This window comes from Paracoccidioides lutzii (genome assembly GCF_000150705.2).
Source record: "Paracoccidioides lutzii Pb01 unplaced genomic scaffold supercont2.18, whole genome shotgun sequence".
NCBI lineage: Eukaryota > Fungi > Ascomycota > Eurotiomycetes > Onygenales > Ajellomycetaceae > Paracoccidioides > Paracoccidioides lutzii.
The window spans coordinates 524,500-548,483 of record NW_015440964.1 but is presented as its reverse complement, the minus strand read 5'-3'; the positions used below and the strand labels follow the sequence as shown (position 1 = coordinate 548,483).

The window sequence follows — 23,984 nt, the reverse complement described above, 5'->3', positions numbered from 1 at the left end:
TCACGAGACAGATCTGGCCTGAAACGACCTTTCCCATCAATGTGATGATAATCCTCAGGCCTTCTAGAGGTAAATTAGGGCTCTTGTTGCTTAGGAGAGCAGAGATAAAGAACAGTTTCCACTGGCATAAAACAAGTTTATATCAATTGGACTCTATATTTTGAATTTGAACCCAATGGAAATTCAAGATTTGAACGTGGAAAGATCAGCGGTTTACTTGATATTAAAATTGGGCTTGCAAAAAGCACACGAAGGTCTCACTAGCCTGGCCAATCGGCTCTGCTTAACATTGGCCGTTGGGTCACGTGTTAAGGCTACCGTACCAATCACCCGTAACCAAACAAGCCGTCATTTGCTGACTGTACACTTTCCCCGCTAGTTTTCTTGCGAGAAACGCAACCTCCAACCTCAGACCTTTTATCTCAACACTCCTCAACTCCTTTCTTAAACGGTAGCAACCTCAGCGTACGGGCAATCCTGACTCTGCCCCTTTTTAGCTGTCACTCTCATTCTGTCCCCTTCTCACTCCCTTCCGTCTGGTTGTCCTCTCCGACTCTCTCTTATCGCGGTGCCGTTAGGGTTTCATTACTTATCGGGTCCCGGAACTCGCTGGTCTGCCCAGCCATACTTAGCAATCCGCTCAGTCTTCCCCAACTTATTCCCTTGATAGGACAACAAACAAAACTCCCCAAATTGATAACCCCGTACTTCATCAGAACCTCACCTGTTGGACATCTGTGGCTCTCCTATTGCCGTTTCTCCATCGATTCTTCACTTTTAGCATTGTGCTTCAGCCAATATGGCGTGGAAACTCACCAGGAGTAAGACCCCCTTTTTCGCTTTGTCTCACCGATAATCCAGGTATGTTACCTGATCACTGAGTTTCTAACCATTTCACCCTGAAGAGCTCAAAGAGACGCACCTGGCTCCGCTTGCCAATACATTTGGCAGATCCTCGTCCACGTCTACCATCAAGCCTGAGGCCGTTGAAGAGACTGTTTTATCTCCAACCCCTAGCTCAATATCCACTACCTCGAACGGAATTGGTGAGCTGACCCTGCATTTCATATATCCACCTGCCAATACGAAAAGTGCCCATCTCTAATATGTTAAAACTACGATCCAGCTGCCTCAGAGTCTCTAGTCTCACCTCCTGCCGCCCCGGCCAAACCTGGCATTCTCATCGTGACCTTACATGAGGGAAAGAGCTTCTCCTTATCACCGCACTACCAGCAGGTTTTCAATGCACATTTCCAAAATTCAGTCTCAGGCAACAACACCTTCGCGGGGCCTACCTCCATCAGACCCAACTCATCTTCGTCCCATTCTAGCCATGGACCCGCCGCCAGTTCTTATGCACAAACAACCCGGCCTCAATCGACAAGCGGCGGAATCAATGCAGCTCCTACGATCCATGGTCGTTATTCTGCCAAATATCTCCCATATGCTCTTCTGGACTTTGATAAACTGCAGGTTTTTGTCGATGCAGTGTCAGGTACTCCAGAGAACCCCCTTTGGGCCGGCGATAACACCTCGTTCAAGTTCGATGTTTCTCGCGTGACTGATCTCAGCATACAACTTTACCTCCGGAACCCCGCTTCTAGGCCAGGTGCTGGCAGAAGTGAGGATATATTTTTGGGCGCTTGCAGGATCAACCCGAGATTCGAAGAGGCTCGTCCGTTTGTTGAGGACCCGAAGGCCAGTAAGAAGGACCGGGAAAAGGCCGCCGCAACGCATGCAGAACAGGAACGTCAAATGGGCCAGTCAGGCACAGAGTGGACAAAACTTCAATTCGGTACTGGAGCTATCAAAATCGGGGTGTCTTTTGTCGAAAACAGGCAAAAGAGCCTTAAAATGGAGGACTTTGAACTTTTGAAGGTTGTTGGCAAGGGGAGTTTTGGTAAAGTCATACAAGTCATGTAAGTCTGTTTCCACACGGCCTTCTCCACAGCTATTCTAACAATTCCGTGTTATTTAAAGGAAACGTGATACTGGCCGTATATATGCGATGAAAACTCTTCGCAAAGCCCATATCATTTCTCGCTCTGAAGTGGCGCATACATTGGCTGAGAGATCAGTCCTCTCCCAAATAAATAACCCCTTCATCGTTCCTCTCAAATTCTCCTTTCAATCTCCAGAAAAGTTATATCTTGTTCTAGCCTTTGTTAACGGCGGTGAATTGTTCCATCACCTACAAAAGGAGCAACGTTTCGACATCAACAGAGCTCGCTTTTATACCGCTGAACTACTCTGTGCATTGGAATGTCTCCACGGCTTCAAGGTCATCTATCGTGACCTTAAGCCCGAAAATATTTTGCTAGATTACAGTGGTCATATTGCCTTGTGCGACTTTGGACTGTGTAAATTGGATATGAAAGATGAAGACCGGACCAACAGTAAGTCATCATGACTGATACAGAGTTATGCTTTTGACATACACTAATTTGGTTTTTTTTTTTAGCATTCTGTGGTACCCCTGAATACCTCGCTCCCGAGCTCCTGCTTGGCAAAGGATACACAAAGACCGTGGATTGGTGGACTCTCGGAGTTCTTTTGTACGAAATGTTGACTGGTCTTCCCCCATTCTATGACGAGAATACAAATGAGATGTACCGCAAGATCCTCCAAGAGCCCCTCACTTTCCCAAGCCAGGAAATTGTTCCTGGTGCCGCTAGAGATCTTCTTAGTAGACTACTAGACCGTGATCCAGAACGTCGACTTGGAGCCAATGGCGCTGCTGAAATCAAAGCACATCATTTCTTTTCTAACATCGACTGGCGAAAGTTGCTGCAAAGGAAATATGAGCCTAGTTTCCGCCCTGATGTGGTATGTCTTTCATTTCCGATCTTGCAGGTACTCCAGACACATTTATTTTCTGACTAAAAATTCTAGGTTGACGCCCGTGACACGAAAAATTTCGATCACGAATTCACATTAGAAGCCCCTACAGATTCATACGTTGAAGGACCTGCTCTCTCACAAACTATGCAACAACAGTTCCAAGGCTGGTCCTACAATCGTCCTGTTGCTGGCCTTGGAGATGCTGGGGGAAGCGTAAAGGACCCGTCTTTCGGAAGCATCACAAAGTGATCTTACCAACCTAAACCCCAACGCTGACACCCTGAAGGAAAATAACCTTATTTAGCAGTGTCTTTTACCCAATATCCATTTGTTCCCTCTTGACTCTGGAAGTTCAACCACCGATTAACGAATTTCTTTTGACTGAAATTTTCTCTTTCGATCCTCTTTTTTTTTTTTTTTTTTTTTTTTTTTTTTTTTTTTTTTACCGCTCTTTGCAATGTTCTTATTGTTACCTCCTAAAGTATTTTATCATCGGTTCCATTTTGTTTCGAATGTTTCAAGTATCGTTCGATCCTGAACCTAGATTCCTGGACCAGTTTTCAAAACGATTCCTCACTCTCTGGGTAGCACATGCACTCAAATTACTTACACATACCCCTCGCTCAACCCGCAAATTTCCTTGATTATATCTGCAACACGCAACGTGCTTTGAATTTCGTTCATGTCTATCTGACAGGAATTTTATTCTCAATGTTTTCAATGAGCGTTGTGTTTCACAAATATTTCCCGCAACCTCAACCACCAACCCCAACCCCGCAACCACCGATGAAGATGCAATTGATATCTATTCTGTGAATAAATTCAAAGGCAATTTCCACACATTTACCTCTCCGTATCAAGGTTGATTTCATTTACCCCCATTCTCTTCTCTGCTCATTTCCTCCTGTCTCACTTTCATTTCAATTCATCTCATCTCGTTGCACTTTCATTTTCCACATTCCGTGTTTCACCAAGTACCCTCTTGCGTCACGTCTTGTCCTACCCTGTCATATGTTTGTCTCTATAACAACATTTCTCTCCTTGGCTCATTTCATCTTGTCATTACAAAAGGAAAAGAGAAGAAGGGAAAGACGTTTTAAATTCAAAATTAAACAAATCGAATCTGCTAGGCTAAGACGAGAATTTGATTTTCAAGATGAAAGTTTCTTTTCATTTCTCCCAGCTGGCTTTTGACGGTGAGATGTCCTGTACAACGTATATGAATTTGTCTCCCAAATGTACTTTAATCCAGGTATGATTTGGTTACTATTTTTAGAATATCGTATTTCTGATGCGATATCGGTCTATAAACTGTAGAAGTTGTTTAGTTCCCAGAGGCGCTTGTCCCGGTGGGTGTGGTGGGTGTGCTCTTTTGTGGAAAACCTTGGGTTCTCGTTGACTTACATAACGCCGTTTCAAGTGAAGGGGTCACTTGCTTACCTTGGGTGGGTGTTACATGACGACGCGTAATGACTTGAAAGAATTGACGTTGATATAGTAAGATGTGCGTTCTTTTACAGTGCGGCTGTCGGGATCCTGTTGATTTACTTTGTAATAGTGTGCTCCATTGACAATAAACGCTACTCCGTGCATGCTTGCAAGAGGTAAGAGAGGCGAGTCCAAACCGGAAACTTCGATTATTATAACCGTGTTTTTCGTATGCGGTATATAAAAGTACAAATAATCAAATAATAAGGACATAAACATGAAGGTACCTTTTTTACTTTCCGTGGTTGGTTTGTAAGAAGATGTGACGATATTTAACTGACAAAAGATGTATAAAAATAAAAGGGTAACAGCAAGAACAGAATCGAATAAGGTAAGAAAGGGGCCAAAAAATATAATAATAATAATAATAAAAAAAAAAAAAAAAAAAAAAAAGATAAATCCTCACTCCTTCTCGCACTTTTTGAAACAACAATTTATTGTTCTGTTATATTCATTCCGAATCCCCATTCACTTCCGCCTCCACTTCCGCCTCCGCCTCCGCCTCCCCATCCCCATCCACCGCATCATTATCACCATTAATATCAATCGAACCCACTGACTTCGCACCCCCTTCCGTCTCCAGCCTTAAATACTCATCCCACTCAGGAAACAATTCATCATCCGCATCAACCCCCTCAACGCCAGAACCAGGCGGAATCCCAATAATCCGCGCCACCTTGGTCTTACCAGCTTTCTCCAAACTCTCCTTCCACCGCACCGCAAGCTTCGCCGCCCGACTGGGTTTATAAGTCTGTGCAAACAGCACAGCCTCAGCAATTCGGTTTGTCCGCACTAGCAGCTCAATGCACGCATCGACGTCACCTAGCTGCCAGAGCGCGGTGAAGGCGACGTTATGGGAGCCTGCGGCGCTGGCTTGGTCAGCTAGATGGCGTAGTCCGTCCATGTTGCAGCTCGAGGTGTGCAGCAGTAGTAGGGAACCCAGGTCCTTGGAGTTGGAGAAGCATTCTTGAGCTAGGGCGAGATCCCAGGCGGCCATGGCGGCATCACCAACGATTTTCCACTTGTGCTCGACATCGGCTGCACGGGCGATTTCGATAGCGATTTCGAGCTTGTTAAGGGCTAGGGCGAGCTCGAAGCGGTGTTCTTGGTCCGTCGCAATGTCGAGGGCTAGTTCCTTGTAGCCTTGGCCTTCGAGGAAGCGGGCGGTTTTATTGATTTGGTCGGCGGGGATGTCATGGAGGATCTCTGCGGCAGCATCCATGTCTCCGCGGAGGACGAGAGTTTGGTATTCGACGACGGAGAGTGAGAGGGAGAAGGAGATTACGTTGACATCCTTGTCACAGAGGTAGATGCGTCCGTCTCGAGTGAGGTAGCCCAAGAGATACATTGGTTGATCGAAATGGGAGATTGTGTATGTTTGGTCGCCGACGAGATAGTTTAGGCGGTTCGTTGAGTTGGTGTAGATGAAGCAATCACCAACCCATTCGCCGGTCCTGACGGATTCGCTGATATCAGTGACCACTTCGAAAGCGGCTTCGACACCATCCTCATCAGCTTCACCGTTGTTAAGACCAGCAATATAGTCCTCGCGTGAGAATCGGAGAACGTAGAATGCATCCTCGCAAGCAAGAGCAACTAGCTCTCCTGATTCAGACCAGTAAACCTAAATTGGTGGAAATTTAGAAGCCCATATTATTAAATTATACAAATTCAAGACATACCGCTTTAGGGTCCACTTCTATTCTTCTCACAAGTGCGCCTGTCTCCCAGTCAAACATACCAATACCCCCTTGGCCCTTGACTCCTAGAAGAACACCACCGATCAGGCCTTCGGCTTGGAATCCAACATCGAGACCACCGCTCTTCTCCTTGAAGTTGCGGAAAATCTTAACACTTGTGGTGGACTCTCGAATCGCGTAGTCATTGCTATTATCTTTTGATCCCCATGCGAAGTCCAGGGCTTGTCCGAATGCCTTGTTTCTCCACGCAAGTGCAGTGTAGATAATATATTCGCCATCGCCACAGACTGAAACGAACCGTCCATTCGACGAGTGCATGAGTGTTTGGGGATATATTTCGCAGGAGCCAAGTTCCTTCGTTGGCAGGGTGAGAGGAGCACCGTCTTTAAGGGTTGCATCACCACCTTTGATAACTGTTGAGATGACCTCGTTGTGTCTTGCCCATACCAGCTTTCCGGATCCGTCCATAGAAACAGCGGGTTCCTCGCGACCCATTTTGACCACAACAGCTCCATCATCAAATCCCATGGCAATGCCTTGCTTGCCACGCTGGTAGCTAACACACCATGCTCGTTCCAAACCATAGCTTAGAGATTGCTCTAGTCGATATGTGTTGGCGTGCCAGATTTTGATGGTTCCGTCTTCAGAGCCAGAGATGATTACAGGAAGTTCGGGATGATAACAGGCGAAGGACACATTGCTGGTATGGCCCTCCAATGTGGCTATGAGGGATTTGGTGGTGTAATCCCAGACCTTGACAGTTTTATCGTCGGAAGTCGTCAATAAATATGGTTTGTCGGCTTGCGGGTAATAGTCAACGTGGTTCACGCCCTTAGTCTCATGAGCCTCGAGGGTGAAATTGGCATGCGGCGATCCCAGGCTCCATATCTTCACCGTCCGGTCGAGACAGGCTGAAGCAAAGGTATTTGTATCCTTGGGATTAATTGCTAGACCCATAACATAATGGCTGTGCCCTTCATAAATCTGCACGCATTTCCATCCCTTATCCCAATCCCAGAGCTTAATGGTCATGTCATCTGAGGCAGTGAGGACAAACGGCTGTGACGGGTGAACGACGATTGACCGGATGTAATCTGGATGTGCTTCAAAGGAAGTGATCTTTTCGGAAGTGTTGTAATTGTAGACGCGGAATTGGAAGTCATCGGACCCGCAAACAATCCAATTCTTTCGGGCGATGAATCGACCGGCTCTGACAGGCACATCCGTAAGCTCGAATGTCTTGATTATAGACTGGATTGGATGTCAGCATCGAAACAAACCAGCTTCTGCGTGGGTACTGTTACTTGCCTGCGTCTCATAGGACCATATATAAGCATGACCTATATGTTCGTCCGACACATCAGTAACGAAACTCTTCCAATACCCTTCCAATAAATAACGGCTTACCGCTATACAATGTAGTCAAAATCTATTGAATATGTTAGAATACTATATCTGTATTAATGGTAGGAGCGCGTTCAACTTACCCATGGCTCTGTTGGGTGAAAGTCAATGCCCTTGACCCTCTCGGACCGGGCAAAGAGTTGTCGCTAAGTAAAGTACGTTAGCGATAAGACCATATCGTCCAAAACACAACTCCATAGCAAGCCCGAGGACATATTCCTAAGCATTTTCCAAGAGAAAGGAGGTCATTCCACACACTTTTACATCTAACCGCATTGTGGGCAAGGTGCCACAGGAGGTTCAAGGGATGAGCTTGCGGCCAGCGAGCGGCCTCGGGAAGAAGGAATCACCTGACGAGGAAGGTATATGCCGAGTCGCGGTAGCTGACAGAGCTGTATCTATCTTGTTAAACAAGTTCGTGAAGAAGGGGAGGGCATTGAATGGTGATGGAATGAGATGCGGTTATGGTGAAGTGCAAGTTGTCCGTATCAACCAACTTTGAGTTGATATCCCGCGAGCCTGTCCAGGAAGGGTTAGCGCCACCCAGCGCTTGGGCAAAATATGCCTGGGCCAAAGGACTATTATATTCATTCGACATTGCAATTGATGGACAAAGCCTGGAATATCGTAAAAATATGTAATGGATTATTTACTCTAATTAAATAAAATAGTGGAATTTCGTTTTTTATAATTTTTTTTATATATTTATTTATTTCATGAACTTTCCCATCCTATGTTGTATGTTACATGGGGTGACTGTCTCCCAAGCAATATCATGATAGCTGGAGGTGGAGAATGACCCTTCACAGAATAATTCTCAAAAAAAAAAAAGAAAGAAAGGCCGCCCTGAGGGATTCGAAAATCCCTACAGGCATTCACAGGGTATGAAAAATGGAAAGAATGAAGCCTCCGAAACGTGTTCCATCTATTTACAAAGGGTCAACGTGAGAACTGTTTAGAAAGTGAACAGGAAAAAAGGCTGTAATCCCTATTAACAGAGCCCGGATCATAGATAAAATAAAGCCACCAAAACATCGACTGTCCTAGCGCTCATCGGCAGCTCTGCCAAAATAAGTCCATTGGCCGGGCTTGGGCTTTTCGACGAGCTCTTCCCATCTATCCATATAGAGTTAGTAAGGCAGAATCTCACTTGCTTATATTTGTATTTTGATTTGCAGTAGATCTTCCGTGCTTACACTTTATATTTAGCCATCTCATCCACAAGTTTCAACTCTCCTTCGGCAACTTCGATAACTTCCTCTATCAAGCCCGCGCCGATCTGATTTTCGATTTCGGAGATCCTACAAGATCAATATCAGAATAACAGATCCACAATGACGAATGAATGAATACATAAAAATAAATCCATAAAATATGAATCCAGCAGTTCTAGGACATGTGGAAAGATGTAGATCTTACTGCGCTGCTTCCAACGCTGGTTCCTCATACAAATCAACCCCGGGCTCTGTCGGAGCATCCCCCTCGGCTTCCTCAATCTGTTTTGCTCGGTACGTTCTCGACCAGAGTGCTACAGCGGCCTTCTCTTCCTCAGGAAGCTGTTCGAATTGTTCACTCTCCTCCTTTATTTGCTGCAGCGCATGCTCCATACCCTCATTGTAGTGTCTTCTTTCAAGGTCAGACACCCGGCCAGCCAATATCGAGTAGACACCGGCAAGAGAACCGCTGGGTGTTGTGATCTTCTTGACCAGATCTGGATTTGCAGTAATTTTTTCCTGTACTTCCTGCAGCCACTTATCGTATCCGGGAGGTTTGGTGGATTCGACTATCTTCAATCGCTGCTGTGTAAGGGCTTCTGTGGCTTTACGGTAGACGGAAGACCCAGGGATCTGCTTGAGTTTGTTCAGAGTGTTGGTGTATAGGATGAGGAGCGCTTGTCGGGGTCTTGGGTGGGTGGCTAAGCCGGTGAGGCCTGTAGGTGCATGAGGTTGGAGGAATCGAGCTGACTTGACGTCGGCCAGCAATCGTTGAGTGGACCTCATGATGGGAGGGAATGTGAAGAGAATCCCAGATTAGAGCAAGAATCTGGGTCCAATTGGTGTCGAGAACAAAACGTGCTCAGCAACTGTCTCTCTCTCTCTCTCTCTTTGTGTGCGTCTTCTCAAATGTACATACTCACTGTTCGTTGGTTCAAATATCGCCGCCAACGAAGGTTGCGCGGCGCTCGGATCCGGAAAAACATAAACCCGCGCTTATGTGAGGCTCTTAGGGCTCTACTTAAGGGGAAACTCCACCTCAGCAGGTCAACGCCCTCTATTAATGAATGATTGCTGGTTATCCGCTACATCTATCGCAGTTCGAGCGGAATCCGCGGTCTCTACCTTTGATCTCGTGCTTCCATGGATGAAAGCCGTATCCAGCTCCCTTATCACGATCGTCCATGCCCGAGATTACCGCTTCACGCTTACGCCAATAGAAAAATAATTAACCCTTCCATTGATTACGGATATCCTGCTGTTCTCGACTAGATACGGATACTCGCTAGCACTGCACAGCAGCATTTGGGGACAGATTTAACTCTGTTCTTGGGGCCCGTCGGCCTGAACCTCTTACAATGAAGACGTCACTCCTTTCATGGTCATTACTTTCCTTGATTTTGAATCCCGTCACCTCAACCTCGACGAGCAACACTGGATCCGACGATTTTTCGAAAAAGCCATCAGCTCCCCAGGCGAACGTCCAAGCAGACAAATCACCGGGAAGCTCTCACACGGTGTTTAATGGCGTCGAAGTTCCCCCAATGAAAGAGCTTAATGCGACTAATTTTGATGAAACTATTAAGGAGGGTTACTGGTACGACCTCTAATCTCTTGTTTCCTCGATGATCGGACAACTTTTTGGAAACTAATCAGAGTCTGATATTCCCCTACAGGTTTGTGAAGCATTACTCTCCATATTGCCCGTATTGCTTGGACATCGCTCCAACGTGGCAAACGCTATACGAATTCTATTATGTCAGTTTATCTCACTGTTCCTTTTACAACATACCAAGTTATTAATTGCCAGCAGACCTCAAATCCCCTATCGGCCTCAACATCCAAGCAAGGCCCGGCTGCGCAATCCTCCCTGAATTCCTTTAATGGGTTCTACAACTTTCATTTCGCTTCAATGGACTGCATCGCAAATGCAGATAAATGCCAGGCGCTTAAAGTGGCTGCATTCCCCATGTTCATACTCTACTACAAGGGTGAGAAGTTGGAATCCTTTATTGGTAAAAAGTCAATCAAAGCCATGAGCGAGTTTATCGAGGAGAAATTGGAACACATTAAGCCCGGTTCAAGACCCCTGAAGGGTCTAAAGCTACCGAAACCTGGCGATACCAAGGTTGATCCAACTCCGCTTAGTGATACATCGGGATCCAAACTCGAATCAAAACCAGAAGGAAAATCAGAAACTTCAACTCCTGTGTCGACAACAAGTGGAAAGCCCCAGTCTGCGCGGCCCTTGCCCAACCCTCAAGGCACATCGATCCCCCTCACGGCTGAAAGTTTCCAGAAACTGGTCACAACCACTCATGTTCCATGGTTTATCAAGTTCTATACACAATGGTGCAGCCATTGCCAGGCCATGGCTCCCTCATGGGAACAGATGTCCAAGGATATGAAAGGTATTTTAAATGTTGGCGAAGTTAACTGTGAGACTGAGCGGCGATTGTGCAAAGATGCCCGCGTTAGCTCCTATCCAACTATTTACTTTTTCAGGGGTGGAGAGCGTGTCGAGTATCACGGGCTTAGAGGCCTGGGAGACCTGGTCAGCTACGCTAGAAAGGCAGCCGAAGTTGTGGGCAACGGCGTTCAATATGTTGATGCAGCTGCCTTTAAGGAAATGGAGCAAACAGAAGAGGTAATTTTCTTGTATTTCTTCGACAAGGCTACCACTTCAGAGGACTTTGCCGCCCTGGACCGCTTAACTTTGAGCTTAGTGGGACGTGCAAGGCTGGTCAAGACCGATAGCGAGATTCTCGCTACGAGATTCAGAATTTCTACCTGGCCTCGTCTTCTCGTCTCGAGAGATGGGAAACCCAGTTACTACAACGCCCTTGCGCCTAAAGATATGCGAGATTTCCGACAGGTTCTTAGCTGGATGGAAAGCGTGTGGCTTCCAATTGTCCCAGAGCTTACAGCGACGAACGCTCGCGAGATCCTCCCTGGAAAATTTGTGGTCCTTGGTATCCTCAGTCGACTGCGCTCAGATGAATTCATCCAGGATAAAAAGGAGCTGAAAAATGCTGCGCTTGAGTGGATGGATAAACAGACGAAATTATTCCAACTTGAGCGCCAGGAACTTCGAGACGCGAAAGAATTGCGTATCGAAGAGGCAGAGGACCGAAATGACCAGCGAGCGCTCCGTGCAGCAAAAAATAGACAAATCACCATCCGGGAGAGCGATAAAAAACAGGTCGTTTTCGCATGGGTCGACGGTATATTCTGGGATCGATGGCTTCGTACAACTTATGGTATTGATGTTAGAAACGGAGAACGTGTCATCATCAATGACGAGGACGTAAGTAATATTTTATTTCATACTTGCCCCAGTAACATAATATCCAACATATACCTTTTCTCCCGACCTCTTGCTACCAAAACTGACTCATCGCCCCATGAAACAGAATCGCCGATACTGGGACACCACCACAAGCGGTGCCTACATCATGCCCAGCCGTACCTCCATTCTCGACACCATCACCCAAGTCATCTCCCCATCCTCGAAGCTTAAGCCGAAATCCACAGTTGGTTTCTTTGAAGGCCTATTCTTCAAAACACGCTCCTTTATTCATGCTCACCCTTTCATATTCATTGCTCTCATCTTCCTTGTTTTGGCATTCTCATCCCTTTGCGTGAAGGGTAGATTAAGAAGACTCAGAGGTGCTGGGGGGCTCCTTGGTGCCGTCACTGGTACCTCAGGTGGTGGATTCTTCCACCTCGATGGAAAGGAGGGCCTGCTTGGTGTTGGAAACAGTTCAGGGAAAGTTGACTAGTTGGAACTTTCTTCTCTTTCTTATTTTTTTTTTTTTTTTTTCCCGTTCCTTTTTCTTTCCTCTCGGTTTTCCCCACTCTTCCTTCTCCATTTGCTATTTTCCCTTTTCTTGATTTTGTAGTTCCTTTTCCTCTTTTTCTCTGTTAATCTTCCCTTTTCATCTTATAGTACTTTTTTCTTCCATGTGCTTTCCCCCCGGTAGCTGGCTTTACTTCTTTTCATGTCTTCCACTTTTGTGTTCTGTTTATCTTCACCTACTCATTGCATTATTTTTTTTATGTAACTCCAGTGGAGTCTTAAGTGGTGAATAAACATCTGCTTTTGTTGTCTGGGATGAGGGGATGAAAGAGATCTGTCTCAATTATAGCCAGGCCATGTCTTGTGGGTGAATGAGCCCGGGTATATTCAAGAGAATAGGAGATGAGAGGATTAGAAAATAGCAGCTAGCTGAGCAGGAAAGTTGTGAGCAAGAAAGAGAGAAAAGAGAAAATAATGTGGGAGAAATATGAGAAAGTATGATCATCGGATATATAGCTAATAGACAAACAGCATTTTCATTGGAATTTTTGTTTTTTCAATTGCAGCGTTTATTGTCACCATATTCTCGATTTTCTGATATGTATAGATTGTAGGTAGGTTATTTATTCATAGCTATTAATATAGGCATGTTATGTTCTTTGCAACTGGATTATGAAAAGTGGATCTCTGTGACAATGGAAATAAGTGGAATTATTAGATGTAATGCAGTTGATGAAGTTGAAGTTGTTTTCTACTCAAGGAAGTAGATTTGACGTTCGATCTCAGGTTCTAGCATCACACGCACTTTCTTCAACCTAGACTAGAAATAATGATGTTTTCGTTTTGATGAGCGCACAGGAGACAAGTTTAATATGATCCTGGAAAATAGGAGTGTCTCTCTTCGCCCATACTTACCACAAGTACAGGACCCTAACTATCTAAGTGCGAGCAGCGATCCTTACGCCAATAACAATAAGAAAGCCGGAACCATCCAAAAACTACCCAAAGAATTCCATGTAGATGAGAATAATCAAATGAATTAAAAAGATATTTTTACTTCACCTCAATATCAACAACAGGTTTCCCTGCAGAAGTGAAGGATGACATACCTCAATTCTCCCCTTGTCAACTTCCATGCTTTCGATAACGGCGGACGCTTCCTCTCCAAACTACTAGATACGATGTTCAATGTTGATTTTGGGACCTCTGAACCACTTATGCGCATCAACAAACCACCATATGGTTATTAGGAGCATGAGGCCGCCGTAGACGACGCAAGTCCAGTTCATTTCTTCGAGGCTAGTGGGAAAATGGAAGGGCATTAGTGTGCCCAGGGTCAGATGATTTGAAGGGAAAAAAGTAGATAAACATAAGTAAAACCCGATTTCAAACTCACGTCAGCTCCGAACCAGTCTTTGCCGGAAGACACAAAATCGGAATCATCAATATGACAAACATGACTCCCGCAGTGCCGATGGGCGTGCTATATTTACCCAAATTCCACGGCCCGGGTCGGAACCGGCTCTTTACGACGAGAATGCGGATGGCAATGGGGATCGCGAAGGCAGTGAATGCAGCAATGGCACCGATTGAAAATAAAGCGCCAATGGCAATTTCCCCTGCAAAAATGAGCAGGCAGGATAATATACCAATGACACAGTTGAACCAGACGGCATTGACGGGGGTTTGCGTGTATGGGTTGACTTTCTTCCAGATACGAGATAAGGGGAAGCAGTCATCGCGGGCATATGCGTAAGTAACCCGGGAGGCAGCAATCATGCACCCCTGTCCCATTGAGAAACCGCATATTATCGTCAGGGCGAGGATGGTCACGGCTAGTCTGTGTGGCATTACTTGGAACAGGTAAGAGGCCCAGGGCTGGCCAAGGTCTGATTCCAGAACCTCTGTGATGTCTTTGACCGTGTATGCTGCGACGAGCTGGAGGAGCCAACCCAAAATGCCTCCAGCACCCGAGGTGATAACTATGGCGCGTGGAGATGCGATGTTGGAATTTGAACATTCCTCACTCAGGTGGAATGAAGAATCGTAGCCGGACATTGCCCAGATGACGCTGACGAAAGACATCAGAACGGATACTCCTTTCGGAAACGAGGTGCCATCGTATATAGTTCCCCATACCTCAGAGGAGGGAGAAAATTTCGGAGAGTTGCTTGTGCCCACTGGAATGGCAATTAGGACGAAAATAAGCGCAATTATGTTGAAGCTTGACCCGTAGGAATTAAAGTTGGCAATCCATTTTGTTGGCATGCTGCTAATGACCCCATGGATGATCATTATTAGGGCTGTGAGAAGGAACGTTTGATAGGCTGTGGGGATGTAATCTGGGTTGTTTATTGAGGCTGTGGCAAAAATCATGGCTGCTGTTGCATAGTTCACTGATGGAGCCCCCATTACCTGGCCTACCCAATTCGACCAGCCCGTGAACCAAGCAGCAAAAGGTCCGTACTTGGGCGGCGCTAGAACTGCTGCTGCGTAGTAAAGGCCGCCGCTAGAATATGGTTTAGGGTTAACTAAGAAGTAACCCAGCCCCTGAGACGGATATCAAGATCAGGCTTCACGTTACCTTGTAGGAATTGAGGAGCAGAGCTCAGCCATGCTCATGGCGATACATTGAATAAAAGCCATAGCGATAGGCCATCCCCAAACCATTCCTGCGGTGCCCGCATACCCCATACCTGCAGTTCATTTTAGTTCAGATTACCAGGAACGGGCTTAAATTTGTTCGCCTTCAATCCTCGTCCACAGGCATAGAAATGCACTGAAAGGGGGGAACCACATACCCCACCATAGCGTACTTGCAAAGGAAGGGAGAAGCCCAAGAACAGAAAAGCTAACGCAAAACGTTGTCCAGAGAGAAAACTCGCGTTTGAATTCCTGTTTATAGCCCAGTGAAACGAATACACGCTCATCAGAGTCCATTTCACAGTTGATGATAGAGATATCACCGTCAGAGAGCACGGAAGTAACCTGTGCCTTTTCGGCTGCGGAGGGGTCTTTCATTTTGCATTCTGACATGGTCACGAAGAAGCCTGAGATCGAGTCATGCAAACTAAATTGGTTCCAATCGTATATCGTGTTTGTGTGTATTTGTTCTCAAGGAGCGGGAGAAGAGCATGATATGCCTCTCCAATGATATAAGATATCTGCGAACAGATATGAGCGTCCTTAATCTTGATAGCCGGAAATATTACGGAGCAGAATGTCAGCAGCACCCATGACTTGAGAAGTGGTAATATTGCGCATAATAATATTAAATCCTTTAGTTTCCGGGCAATGGACCGCACATATATCACTGGTGAACCGTGATGAGTATCATAATGATCCTGACGGAACATTCATCCAGATGTTGACCCGTGAGGGTTTGCTAAGCTCGAGATAAGCCCTCCTTGTCATGCTAGGCTGTGTTTACCGGTGTTCTACGGAACCATGCATCGGTGCAAGGCAAATTAATTGGTTGAGCGGCGATCCATTCCATATATTCCAACAAAAACCTCGCTTCAAAAGGTCCCAAGTCCCAAGGTTTCACTGAAGCCTGTTGGGCCGACGTGTGAATCGGGGGGAACTCGCAGACCATGTGACCAGTCAGTTAAGTCCACAAGGCATCAAACCTTCAAATGATTTCCTCTCCATTGATTAATCTGTTGCTGTTACTTTCGCAGGGTGCGGCAAAGTAAAGGGCCTGTCAATAATCTCCTCTGCGAAATGGTATGCTAAATGGTGGTTGCTCTCCTTTCTCTTGACCCTTTTGTATTTCTAGGGCTATGCGAGGTGTTGCTTTTATCTTCCTCAGGCTCCGCCGCAGCTCTAAAATAACAGTTGGCAATTGGTTGAAAAAGATAGATTATCTAAAACATATTTGAAGAGTAACTATTTTTTGATCATTTTTACTTGAATTTTTTTACTTTCAATATTTCCATCGATGATCCTATCACCGATTGAGTCCCTTTTTGATTGTAGTGCCTTTTCTCTAACAAAACCACCCCTTGATTATCCTGCAGTTTCAGAGCTGGGATATTCCACCATCATGGCCCAAATTAGCAATGCTAAAATCAAATCCCAGCTTTTAATGCCCTGGGACCAGGATATTGCGAACAGGGCCCCTTGTCTTGATTCGTTGTCACACTCTGCTGTGCCAACTTGCACCAATTTGATACCTTGATATTTCACACTGCGCTACGTCCTCCTTTCGCGCGTGTATCGATATTCTAAAAGGAAAACTTCAAAAGTGTGAAGGATCGCACTGAAATTAATGAGTTTTAGTTTCTACATTTGTAGAAGTTCGTTTGAGAAATCTATTAGCATGATAATAGGCACATCTTAATTGAATCCCCTTGGAGCAGAGATTATACCTGGAGGAGCACAAGTGCATTTCCATAGCCGTTCTTTTACTTATAGACGTCAGTAAACAACGACGACTACTTCTACTACTGCGGCCCTCTCCTCCCACGACTTATTTTTATCTTTTCGTTTATGATGATGGCTGGCCCCCTGCGTGAACTATATTTCTTACTATTCTTACTCTCCGCTAGCTAAATTTAGCAATCAATGCAGGGCATCCAGGAATAATTAAAAAACCCAATTCCATACCGTCATTTAACTAGGTACGGAGAGGGGGCCGGGGGTTGTTTTAATGGTTAGAGAGAATGTCACCGATATATCAAACAACCAGGCACAAGAAAGAAAGTTAGCATAGAGCAAACTCTTATCTCGAAATTCCAGATCGCATAAACACCCGACACATGTATCAAAATATGTTCTCCGATTTCATTCACAATTGTTCCCGATTCCGCTGTTTCACTACATCGCACCTATGATATCATGGTATATCATATCATGTACACGGTAGCCACAAATACCTATCTAGAAGCTAACCCAATTTCCCCACCCACCGGCATGTCATCTCTTTGCAATACATATTCCATCTCTAACTTCCACCAACCTGTTCTGGCACCTTCAACGCATCATATCCGTATTTCTCCTTGAATTTCTCGACCAGAGAGACGTATTTCTCTTGCGCTTCTTCGGCAGAGAGGCCTTCTTCGGCGATCTTTTTCCAGGCGTTGTATTTGTATTTGCCCTACGAAGCAGCAAAGTAGAGCAAAAAGCTGTTAGCTTGGGATAAGTTCTCTTTGGGATGGAAAAGATATATATCAATAGAAACTAGGTATGGGCATTCCCTCTTGGTTCGTAGTGCATACCTTGAAGTCAAATGTTCCAGGCTTGGGAGCATCGTCGAAAGGAGGGTCTTGCGTTCCTTGTTTGAAAAGTGCGTAGAGCTACGTGAATGTTGCAGCAACAGTTAGCTAGTTGTCCCCGCAACAGATGCCTTTTTTCCCTTCTACGTTCTTATCTATTTTCACATATCCCCTGCATAGCCTCCATTATCATTTTTTTTTTTTTTTTTTTTGTGCAAAAGCTTCTCATAAACAAATCAAAAGATAAACATCTAAACCCAAATCATATGAGAAAACGAACTTCTAACAGATCATCATCGCTAGGCTTGCTAGACAGCTTCCGGCTAGCTTCGATGGCGGCTTCAAAATTGGGGGACTTTTGCGCAGCCATTGTTGCGGTGATATTCCCGGGTGTGGGGAAACGGAATCTTAGTTGAAGCGGGGGTGGGACACGAAAAGAGTGTTGTATCGAATCGCTTTCGGTCTAAGTGGATGATATCTTCCGAAATGCAGTCTGCAAAACAAAATGGATACGCCCTGTATTTGACTTTGCTACAAGACAAGACGGCTTCATTAGCAGGAGTAGATAAATTAATATTGCCTTGTTTCAGTGTCGATTTTTGGACAGTTTCGAAATTCGGAGACTTTGCCAAATAGTGATGATGCAGAAATGAGGGACAATACAGAAAGTGAAAACGCAAACATAAAAGAACAAAATCAAGGATAAATGATATAAACTCACCCAAGTAGAAAAACTTCACTCAAAAATGGAATCCAAAGTTACAAGCAAAACCTGGCACTTCTGGTAGGAAATAAGATAGCTTCTGCTCTGCGGATTGAGAAGTTGAAGGCTTCCAGCAGGCTTTAAGAAGTAAGAGTGTAAAGTTATCTAACGTAATTTCCCAGCCGAGCCGGACACCCCAACCGAGTTGGACACCAAATTGAAACTTGTATCAATTTTATCAACCTCCCTACCCTACCTACTTTGACCCGTCAAAATGCCACCAATTCGCAATAAAAACAAAAGAAGCTCTATAGAAAAAGAGGGAAGGATTGAGCTCACGATATTCACCTTTAAAAATAAAAGAAATTACCTCTATTCACTAAGCAGCAAGGCTGTATAATATTCCCACACTCTACTCTTGCTGATCAATTGAAAGGCTGCTCTTCACGTACAATCTTACATGCAAATTCACATTGATTGACTGAAACTGAAGAGGAAATATCTGTTCAATGAGTACTGAGCCTGGCCAAATGAGGATTATCCCCTAGACCTGCTTTTGTGGAGAATATGGCAAATCATCTTCTTGCTGTGTAAGATTCTACATCCTCTCCCCTCACATTGACAAGAACTGGGTTCAAACCTAATAAAACACTGTACGGAGCTTCAAAGTTGATATTCAAGAAACTATAATCATGATTGAGCGAAATGGCAGGATATTAAGATTCTTCAAGGGTGGTTTGACCCTCTGAATAATATCTTTGCTCAATATGGGATTCAGTTTGAAGATATTTATAACTTTGATGAGACTGGATGTGCAATCGACTCTATGCAACTATTAAAGTTGTTATCAGTTCTGAACAACATGACTGTGCAGCTGTCATGGCTCAATCTAGAGTCAGAATGATAATAAGACAAAAGCTTCAATTCATCTATCTAACTAGGCAGCTGCGACGAGAATACTAAACTGGGGATTAGAATGTGAAATGAATGAGCAGTTGAATATAAAGAGGTGGTTGGGGATCAGAACAGATCAACCTTAATCCATATACAAACAGCTGCGCCGTAACACTTATTCTCTATTTTCAAACTATATAATAAATATCTTTTCATCTTTTTCAAATTTAATGATCATCTATGTTATTCTAATGACTCTCATTTGAAAGTCAACTTTATCAAAGTTATATATACTCTCTGATAGAATATCATATTTCTTTCTATTATTCTTTATTAGTTTAAATTATTGAAGTAAAATCTTTGAGTTTTCATATAAGACTCACTGGGTGATCATATCTATGATGTTGAATGAATCTTCACACTCAGCATTTTTCAATTGTAAGTAATGAACTAGAATTTGTACATATCTTTAGTAGTTGAATGATCATATCTTGTATGCTTGTGATTCAGGGGAATAGACATCTCTCATTCATGGATATTATCCATTAAATTAGAGATTCTTCTTCTTCAATTGAGGTCAGCTTTTAATTGTCTTCTTGAGAATTCATGTGTGATTCAACCGCGTAGTAGGTAGGATAGGCTTGAGAGAGCAACATCATACACCTTGGCAGCTGCTCACATGGTTGAAAATTGCTTAGTTTCATAAGCTCTAATGGCTAAAAGAAGCCTTTCTTCCCGATTAAAAGTTTGATCTTTTGATTTGGTGGGCATATTGAATGATTTGGTGCTTTTAGGTGGTTAGAATGGAACAGTTTACGTTAACAGGGCAGGGAATTAGGTAGTTAAGCCGAACGTCACGGGGTAGGCATGGTCATTCAGAGGGTTTGTAGCGCCTCTGGACAACTATCTGGACATCGATGGGACCGATAGACGGGGAAAGAAAAGTGTTATTCCAATATATTTATGTGAAGAGATTTCACTCGTTTCAAATAGGAGATGCAAGAGAAAATAAGTATATGGACAGGTATTTCGCTTCGGTCGGGATTTCTACACGACAAATAAAAGGGGAAAGGTATATGTGGAGGAAAATATGGTGTAGATATCAAAGAAGGCTTCCACAAACCGTGGATCATCATTTATAGAAAAAGATCAAGAAGGAGGTCGGTAATAAATCATAGTGGGGTCAGAGGAATGCGCATTTCAAGGATGAGGAAACACAGACAGCCCGCTCTAACTACGCCAAACGATGCAAACAGGGGATCGAAAAGAAAAGACTTCACGAGTCGTGTTAAGCAAGGACTATTTTCTTAAAAATCAGAAAATATAGAAAAAGAATAACATGGATCTGGTAAGTCATGAAGAGGCTAAAGAAGGGAAGTTTAAAAAGATGGTCAAAACGCCAAAGTGGGTGTGAAATGGGCGAGAAAAGAAGCCCACATGTAATCCCATACACACAACGAAGAGGATGTGTGAGAGCTTCAACAACGGAACCAGTGTCCAATGGCCACTCTCTTTCAACGAGTGACATCGATCATGTTCAAGATCACCAATCAACTGCCCAGCCGTTTTGGGCCAGGAAATCATTGCACGCTGCCTTCAACGCAAAATTTGGTCGAAGATCGCTGATGGTCATGGGAGTGCGGGTGATTGGGTCAATGGGAGAATGTTGCATATGTTTGAGAATGCTGGTGCGTTCGAAGGAGTGGCCAGAAGGAGTGACAACTGGGTCGTGCATTATTTCAAATGTGATGCTGTCTATTAAATAGTCCGGAACAACCTGCAAGAGACGAGGATTAAACATCACGTCAATTATGAGGGGAAGAGAGATGGAATAAAAAGGGAGATGATGAAGGGGAATGGCGAGACAAAAGGAGAAAATATGCATACCCGTTCCTTCATGCTTTCTTCACCCATCGAAGAAGCAAACACATCCCTCACAACATCCAGCCTCCTTTGACCGTCATCCAACAGTTCTTTCTCATCCTCTTTAAATCCAATCTGCCCAATCTCCCCCGCCGCCAACCTCGCGCGTAACTCGCTTAGTTCCTTATCCAGATCCGCCTGTAACAAATCCTCCAGTCTCTTTAGCGTCTCATTCTGGTTCCGCAACCGCGCCGTCTCCTTCGCTGCCCATATCGACTGCTTAGCGCGTAGTATAACCCTTGACAGAGGCTCCGCATTCGGGTTCCTTGTTTCTAAACTAGCTTTGTAGGCTGCGTAGGCGATGTCATGAGCTTCAGCTGGGCGCTGCAGCTCAAGAAGTGCCTGAGACAGGTAGTAGCTTGATTTAACAGAGGCGGGGTTCTTTGGGCCAAAAAGATCTATGGCAATGCGGGCATCGTGCTCGGCGCCCTCCCAGTGTTGGAGCTTTAGTCGAGCAAGAGCACGGTTGTTAAAGAAGGATGGTTCGTGGGAGTTTTTTTGGATTCTGAATGGTTTGCGCCAATTGAGTTAGAAAAATATCTCTCTCTGAATTGTCTAAAGCATGGGGCGCGCGCATCTGAATACTCCACTCCATGATGTGGGGAGAAACAAAGGAGGGAGGTGAGAGGGAGCTTACGCTTGCGAGTAGAGGTCTTCAGCGCCTACGTAGTCGCCTTCCTTAAAGCGTACGTTGCCTTTGGCTTTGAGCTCATATGCCATTTGGTTTTTGGGCACTCGTGAGAAAATATTATACTCGATTGTTGGATAGTGCGAGAAAGACCATCTGGAGGTTTCGGATGTTGGTGTAGGATGATTCGTAGAGAATGAATGTATTAACTACTCCATAGAATAACTCATCTTGGCTAGTGATGTGAGAAGTAGGATAGCTCTATTATAGAGGATTTTGCCCGCAAATGACACAGCTGAAATAATGGCTGGAAAGCTGCGGTGGTAAAACGCGACTATTAATTCAGTGTGATCGAGTTAACTGTATCATGCGACAGAACGCTTGGAAGCCCTTCGAAAAGAGGACCCTTTGGCAGCTAGTCCCTAATTGGTTATATAAGAAAGCTGCTTTATGACAACGACCTATATACTGAAGCAGCGACGAGCTAGGCCGAAAGAGATGCCTCTGTAAAACCTTCGCGGTTAAACTTTCCTCTGGAACCAAAATCTTAATTGATTTAGACTTTTAGCCCAAAACCTTATCTCGACCTTTGTTTGGCTTTACTGAGGCAGGTACCTTTGACTGGTGGGTTTTTGGGATTCTTTTACTCGCAGCAGTGAAAAAGTAGTAAGGATGTTCAATACATGTTAAAGGCCAAGCTCTTTGAATGATTAGCGTATATAGAGATAGTCAAGGATTATTAATGATTCATCGGATTTCCAGATGGTAAGAGTCCCGTTTCACCAAAAAGAAGAGTCACCATGCATAATGACACCTTCATTAAGACATCGTATATAAATTTGAATCAATAGCTAAATCATACGGCCATTTCTGGGCATTGTACATATACTACCAAGCAACGTAGCCTCCCTCCCCCAAACCAAACCTCTAAAACGTCTCCTCCACTTCCCTAACCACCTTCCTCACCCCCTCAATTTCATGCGCAAATCTTCCCAAAAACATCCCATCAACAGCTTTTCCCAGGCCCCCTTTCCCCCACAGACCCGGGCCCGCACTCCCTCCATACAAAACCCTAATGTCCCCTTCTCTCCCACTGCCCCTAACTACCCGTCTAATCCCCTCCACCACACCAGCCACGTGCTCCACACCAGCCGGCACTGGCTTTTCCAATTGCCCAGACAGGCTCGTAAGCAAAGACCACAGGGGCATAGCTAGGCACAGACTCAAGCACTGCTCTAACCTGCACCGCACACTCAACAACTGCCGTTCGCACTGCGTCAGCCATAATTGACCCGGGCCACGAGACTTCACCCACGCAGACGAGAGGGATCATGCCATGAACGCTCACGGCGGCTGCCTTGCGACCAACTTGCTCATCGGTTTCGTGGAAGATGTCGCGCCGTTCGGCGTGGCCGAGTTCGACCAGGGAGACGTTTAGGTCTTTGAGGCATGAGGGGGAGATTTCACCAGTATAGGGGCCCAGGGGTTTCCAGAAGCAATCTTGGGCCCCGAGGAGGAAAGGAGGTGGCTGTCGTTGATTGTTTTGTTGCTGTTGATATTGCTGCTCGGTTGTTTGGAGTTCTGGGAAGTGTGATTGGAGGATTTCAGAGCAGGGGTAGATTGTTAGGAAGTCTGGGATTAGAGCGAGGAGGAGCTGTGAGCGGTTATCGGGGCGGAGAATTTCGTTTTGGGGATCTATGAGGCTGCGGAGGTAGGTAATTGTGCGGGATGGGGTGAAGTACGTTTTTAGAGAGATTACGAGAAGGGTTTTTGGGAGGAGGGGGTATTCAGGAGGAGCCATGATGAATTATTCGATAATGAATAAATATGGATGGAAGCAAAATATTCTTTCTTTGCAAGATCTCTATACCCTTTTGCCTTTTTGTATGGGGTTTCTGTCTGTCTTTTTTCCCCCCCCCCCCCCCCCCGAGGGTTTGGGAACGTAGTTCGCCTTTGTTTCTTCCCGGTTAGGGTATTGTGAAGTTGATATACCAATGTTAGTTTATGGGTAGTTTACTGATCTTTTTGATTTCCTCCTCCAGATATCACAACTATCTCCCTTGATATATCCTCGCCTCTTCCCATCATGTCTCCACCCTCACCCCGTTACTATTGATAATTGCCGTTTTGGTCAATTCGTACAACGAAAAACACTCTAAAATTATTTAGTGCGT

General features: G+C 44.9%; 8 protein-coding genes across 8 annotated transcripts; 2 read left to right on the top strand and 6 right to left on the bottom strand.

Moving 5' to 3' along the window:
- Positions 1 to 799: 799 nt before the first annotated feature.
- Positions 800 to 3,090, top strand: PAAG_06467 (serine/threonine-protein kinase gad8; the record flags this gene model as incomplete). Its single annotated transcript, XM_002791682.2, has 6 exons — positions 800 to 821; positions 906 to 1,046; positions 1,127 to 1,919; positions 1,981 to 2,396; positions 2,462 to 2,826; positions 2,893 to 3,090. 6 exons carry the CDS (start codon positions 800 to 802, stop codon positions 3,088 to 3,090), a joined length of 1,935 nt encoding a protein of 644 aa, XP_002791728.1.
- A 1,690-nt stretch (positions 3,091 to 4,780) lies between these two features.
- PAAG_06466 (coatomer subunit beta-1) lies at positions 4,781 to 7,709 on the bottom strand (the record flags this gene model as incomplete). Its single annotated transcript, XM_015845898.1, has 6 exons — positions 4,781 to 5,953; positions 6,012 to 7,280; positions 7,310 to 7,369; positions 7,414 to 7,458; positions 7,517 to 7,579; positions 7,692 to 7,709. 6 exons carry the CDS (start codon positions 7,707 to 7,709, stop codon positions 4,781 to 4,783), a joined length of 2,628 nt encoding a protein of 875 aa, XP_015700124.1.
- A 767-nt stretch (positions 7,710 to 8,476) lies between these two features.
- PAAG_06465 (hypothetical protein) lies at positions 8,477 to 9,433 on the bottom strand (the record flags this gene model as incomplete). Its single annotated transcript, XM_002791680.2, has 3 exons — positions 8,477 to 8,549; positions 8,630 to 8,734; positions 8,853 to 9,433. The coding sequence occupies 3 exons, from the start codon at positions 9,431 to 9,433 to the stop codon at positions 8,477 to 8,479; spliced, it is 759 nt and encodes a 252-aa protein (XP_002791726.1).
- Positions 9,434 to 10,005: 572 nt separating this feature from the next.
- Positions 10,006 to 12,429, top strand: PAAG_06464 (hypothetical protein; the record flags this gene model as incomplete). The annotated part of the gene is made up of 4 exons (XM_002791679.2): positions 10,006 to 10,244; positions 10,324 to 10,405; positions 10,461 to 11,954; positions 12,061 to 12,429. 4 exons carry the CDS (start codon positions 10,006 to 10,008, stop codon positions 12,427 to 12,429), a joined length of 2,184 nt encoding a protein of 727 aa, XP_002791725.1.
- A 1,189-nt stretch (positions 12,430 to 13,618) lies between these two features.
- Positions 13,619 to 15,482, bottom strand: PAAG_06463 (amino-acid permease; the record flags this gene model as incomplete). The annotated part of the gene is made up of 4 exons (XM_002791678.1): positions 13,619 to 13,745; positions 13,843 to 14,955; positions 15,031 to 15,142; positions 15,248 to 15,482. 4 exons carry the CDS (start codon positions 15,480 to 15,482, stop codon positions 13,619 to 13,621), a joined length of 1,587 nt encoding a protein of 528 aa, XP_002791724.1.
- Positions 15,483 to 17,391: 1,909 nt separating this feature from the next.
- Positions 17,392 to 18,032, bottom strand: PAAG_06462 (hypothetical protein; the record flags this gene model as incomplete). The annotated part of the gene is made up of 3 exons (XM_002791677.2): positions 17,392 to 17,544; positions 17,666 to 17,743; positions 17,943 to 18,032. 3 exons carry the CDS (start codon positions 18,030 to 18,032, stop codon positions 17,392 to 17,394), a joined length of 321 nt encoding a protein of 106 aa, XP_002791723.1.
- A 2,770-nt stretch (positions 18,033 to 20,802) lies between these two features.
- Positions 20,803 to 21,902, bottom strand: PAAG_06461 (U-box domain-containing protein; the record flags this gene model as incomplete). Its single annotated transcript, XM_002791676.1, has 3 exons — positions 20,803 to 21,036; positions 21,147 to 21,687; positions 21,820 to 21,902. The coding sequence occupies 3 exons, from the start codon at positions 21,900 to 21,902 to the stop codon at positions 20,803 to 20,805; spliced, it is 858 nt and encodes a 285-aa protein (XP_002791722.1).
- An 835-nt stretch (positions 21,903 to 22,737) lies between these two features.
- On the bottom strand, positions 22,738 to 23,611 carry PAAG_06460 (triosephosphate isomerase; the record flags this gene model as incomplete). The annotated part of the gene is made up of 2 exons (XM_015845897.1): positions 22,738 to 22,971; positions 23,051 to 23,611. 2 exons carry the CDS (start codon positions 23,609 to 23,611, stop codon positions 22,738 to 22,740), a joined length of 795 nt encoding a protein of 264 aa, XP_015700123.1.
- Positions 23,612 to 23,984: the final 373 nt, after the last annotated feature.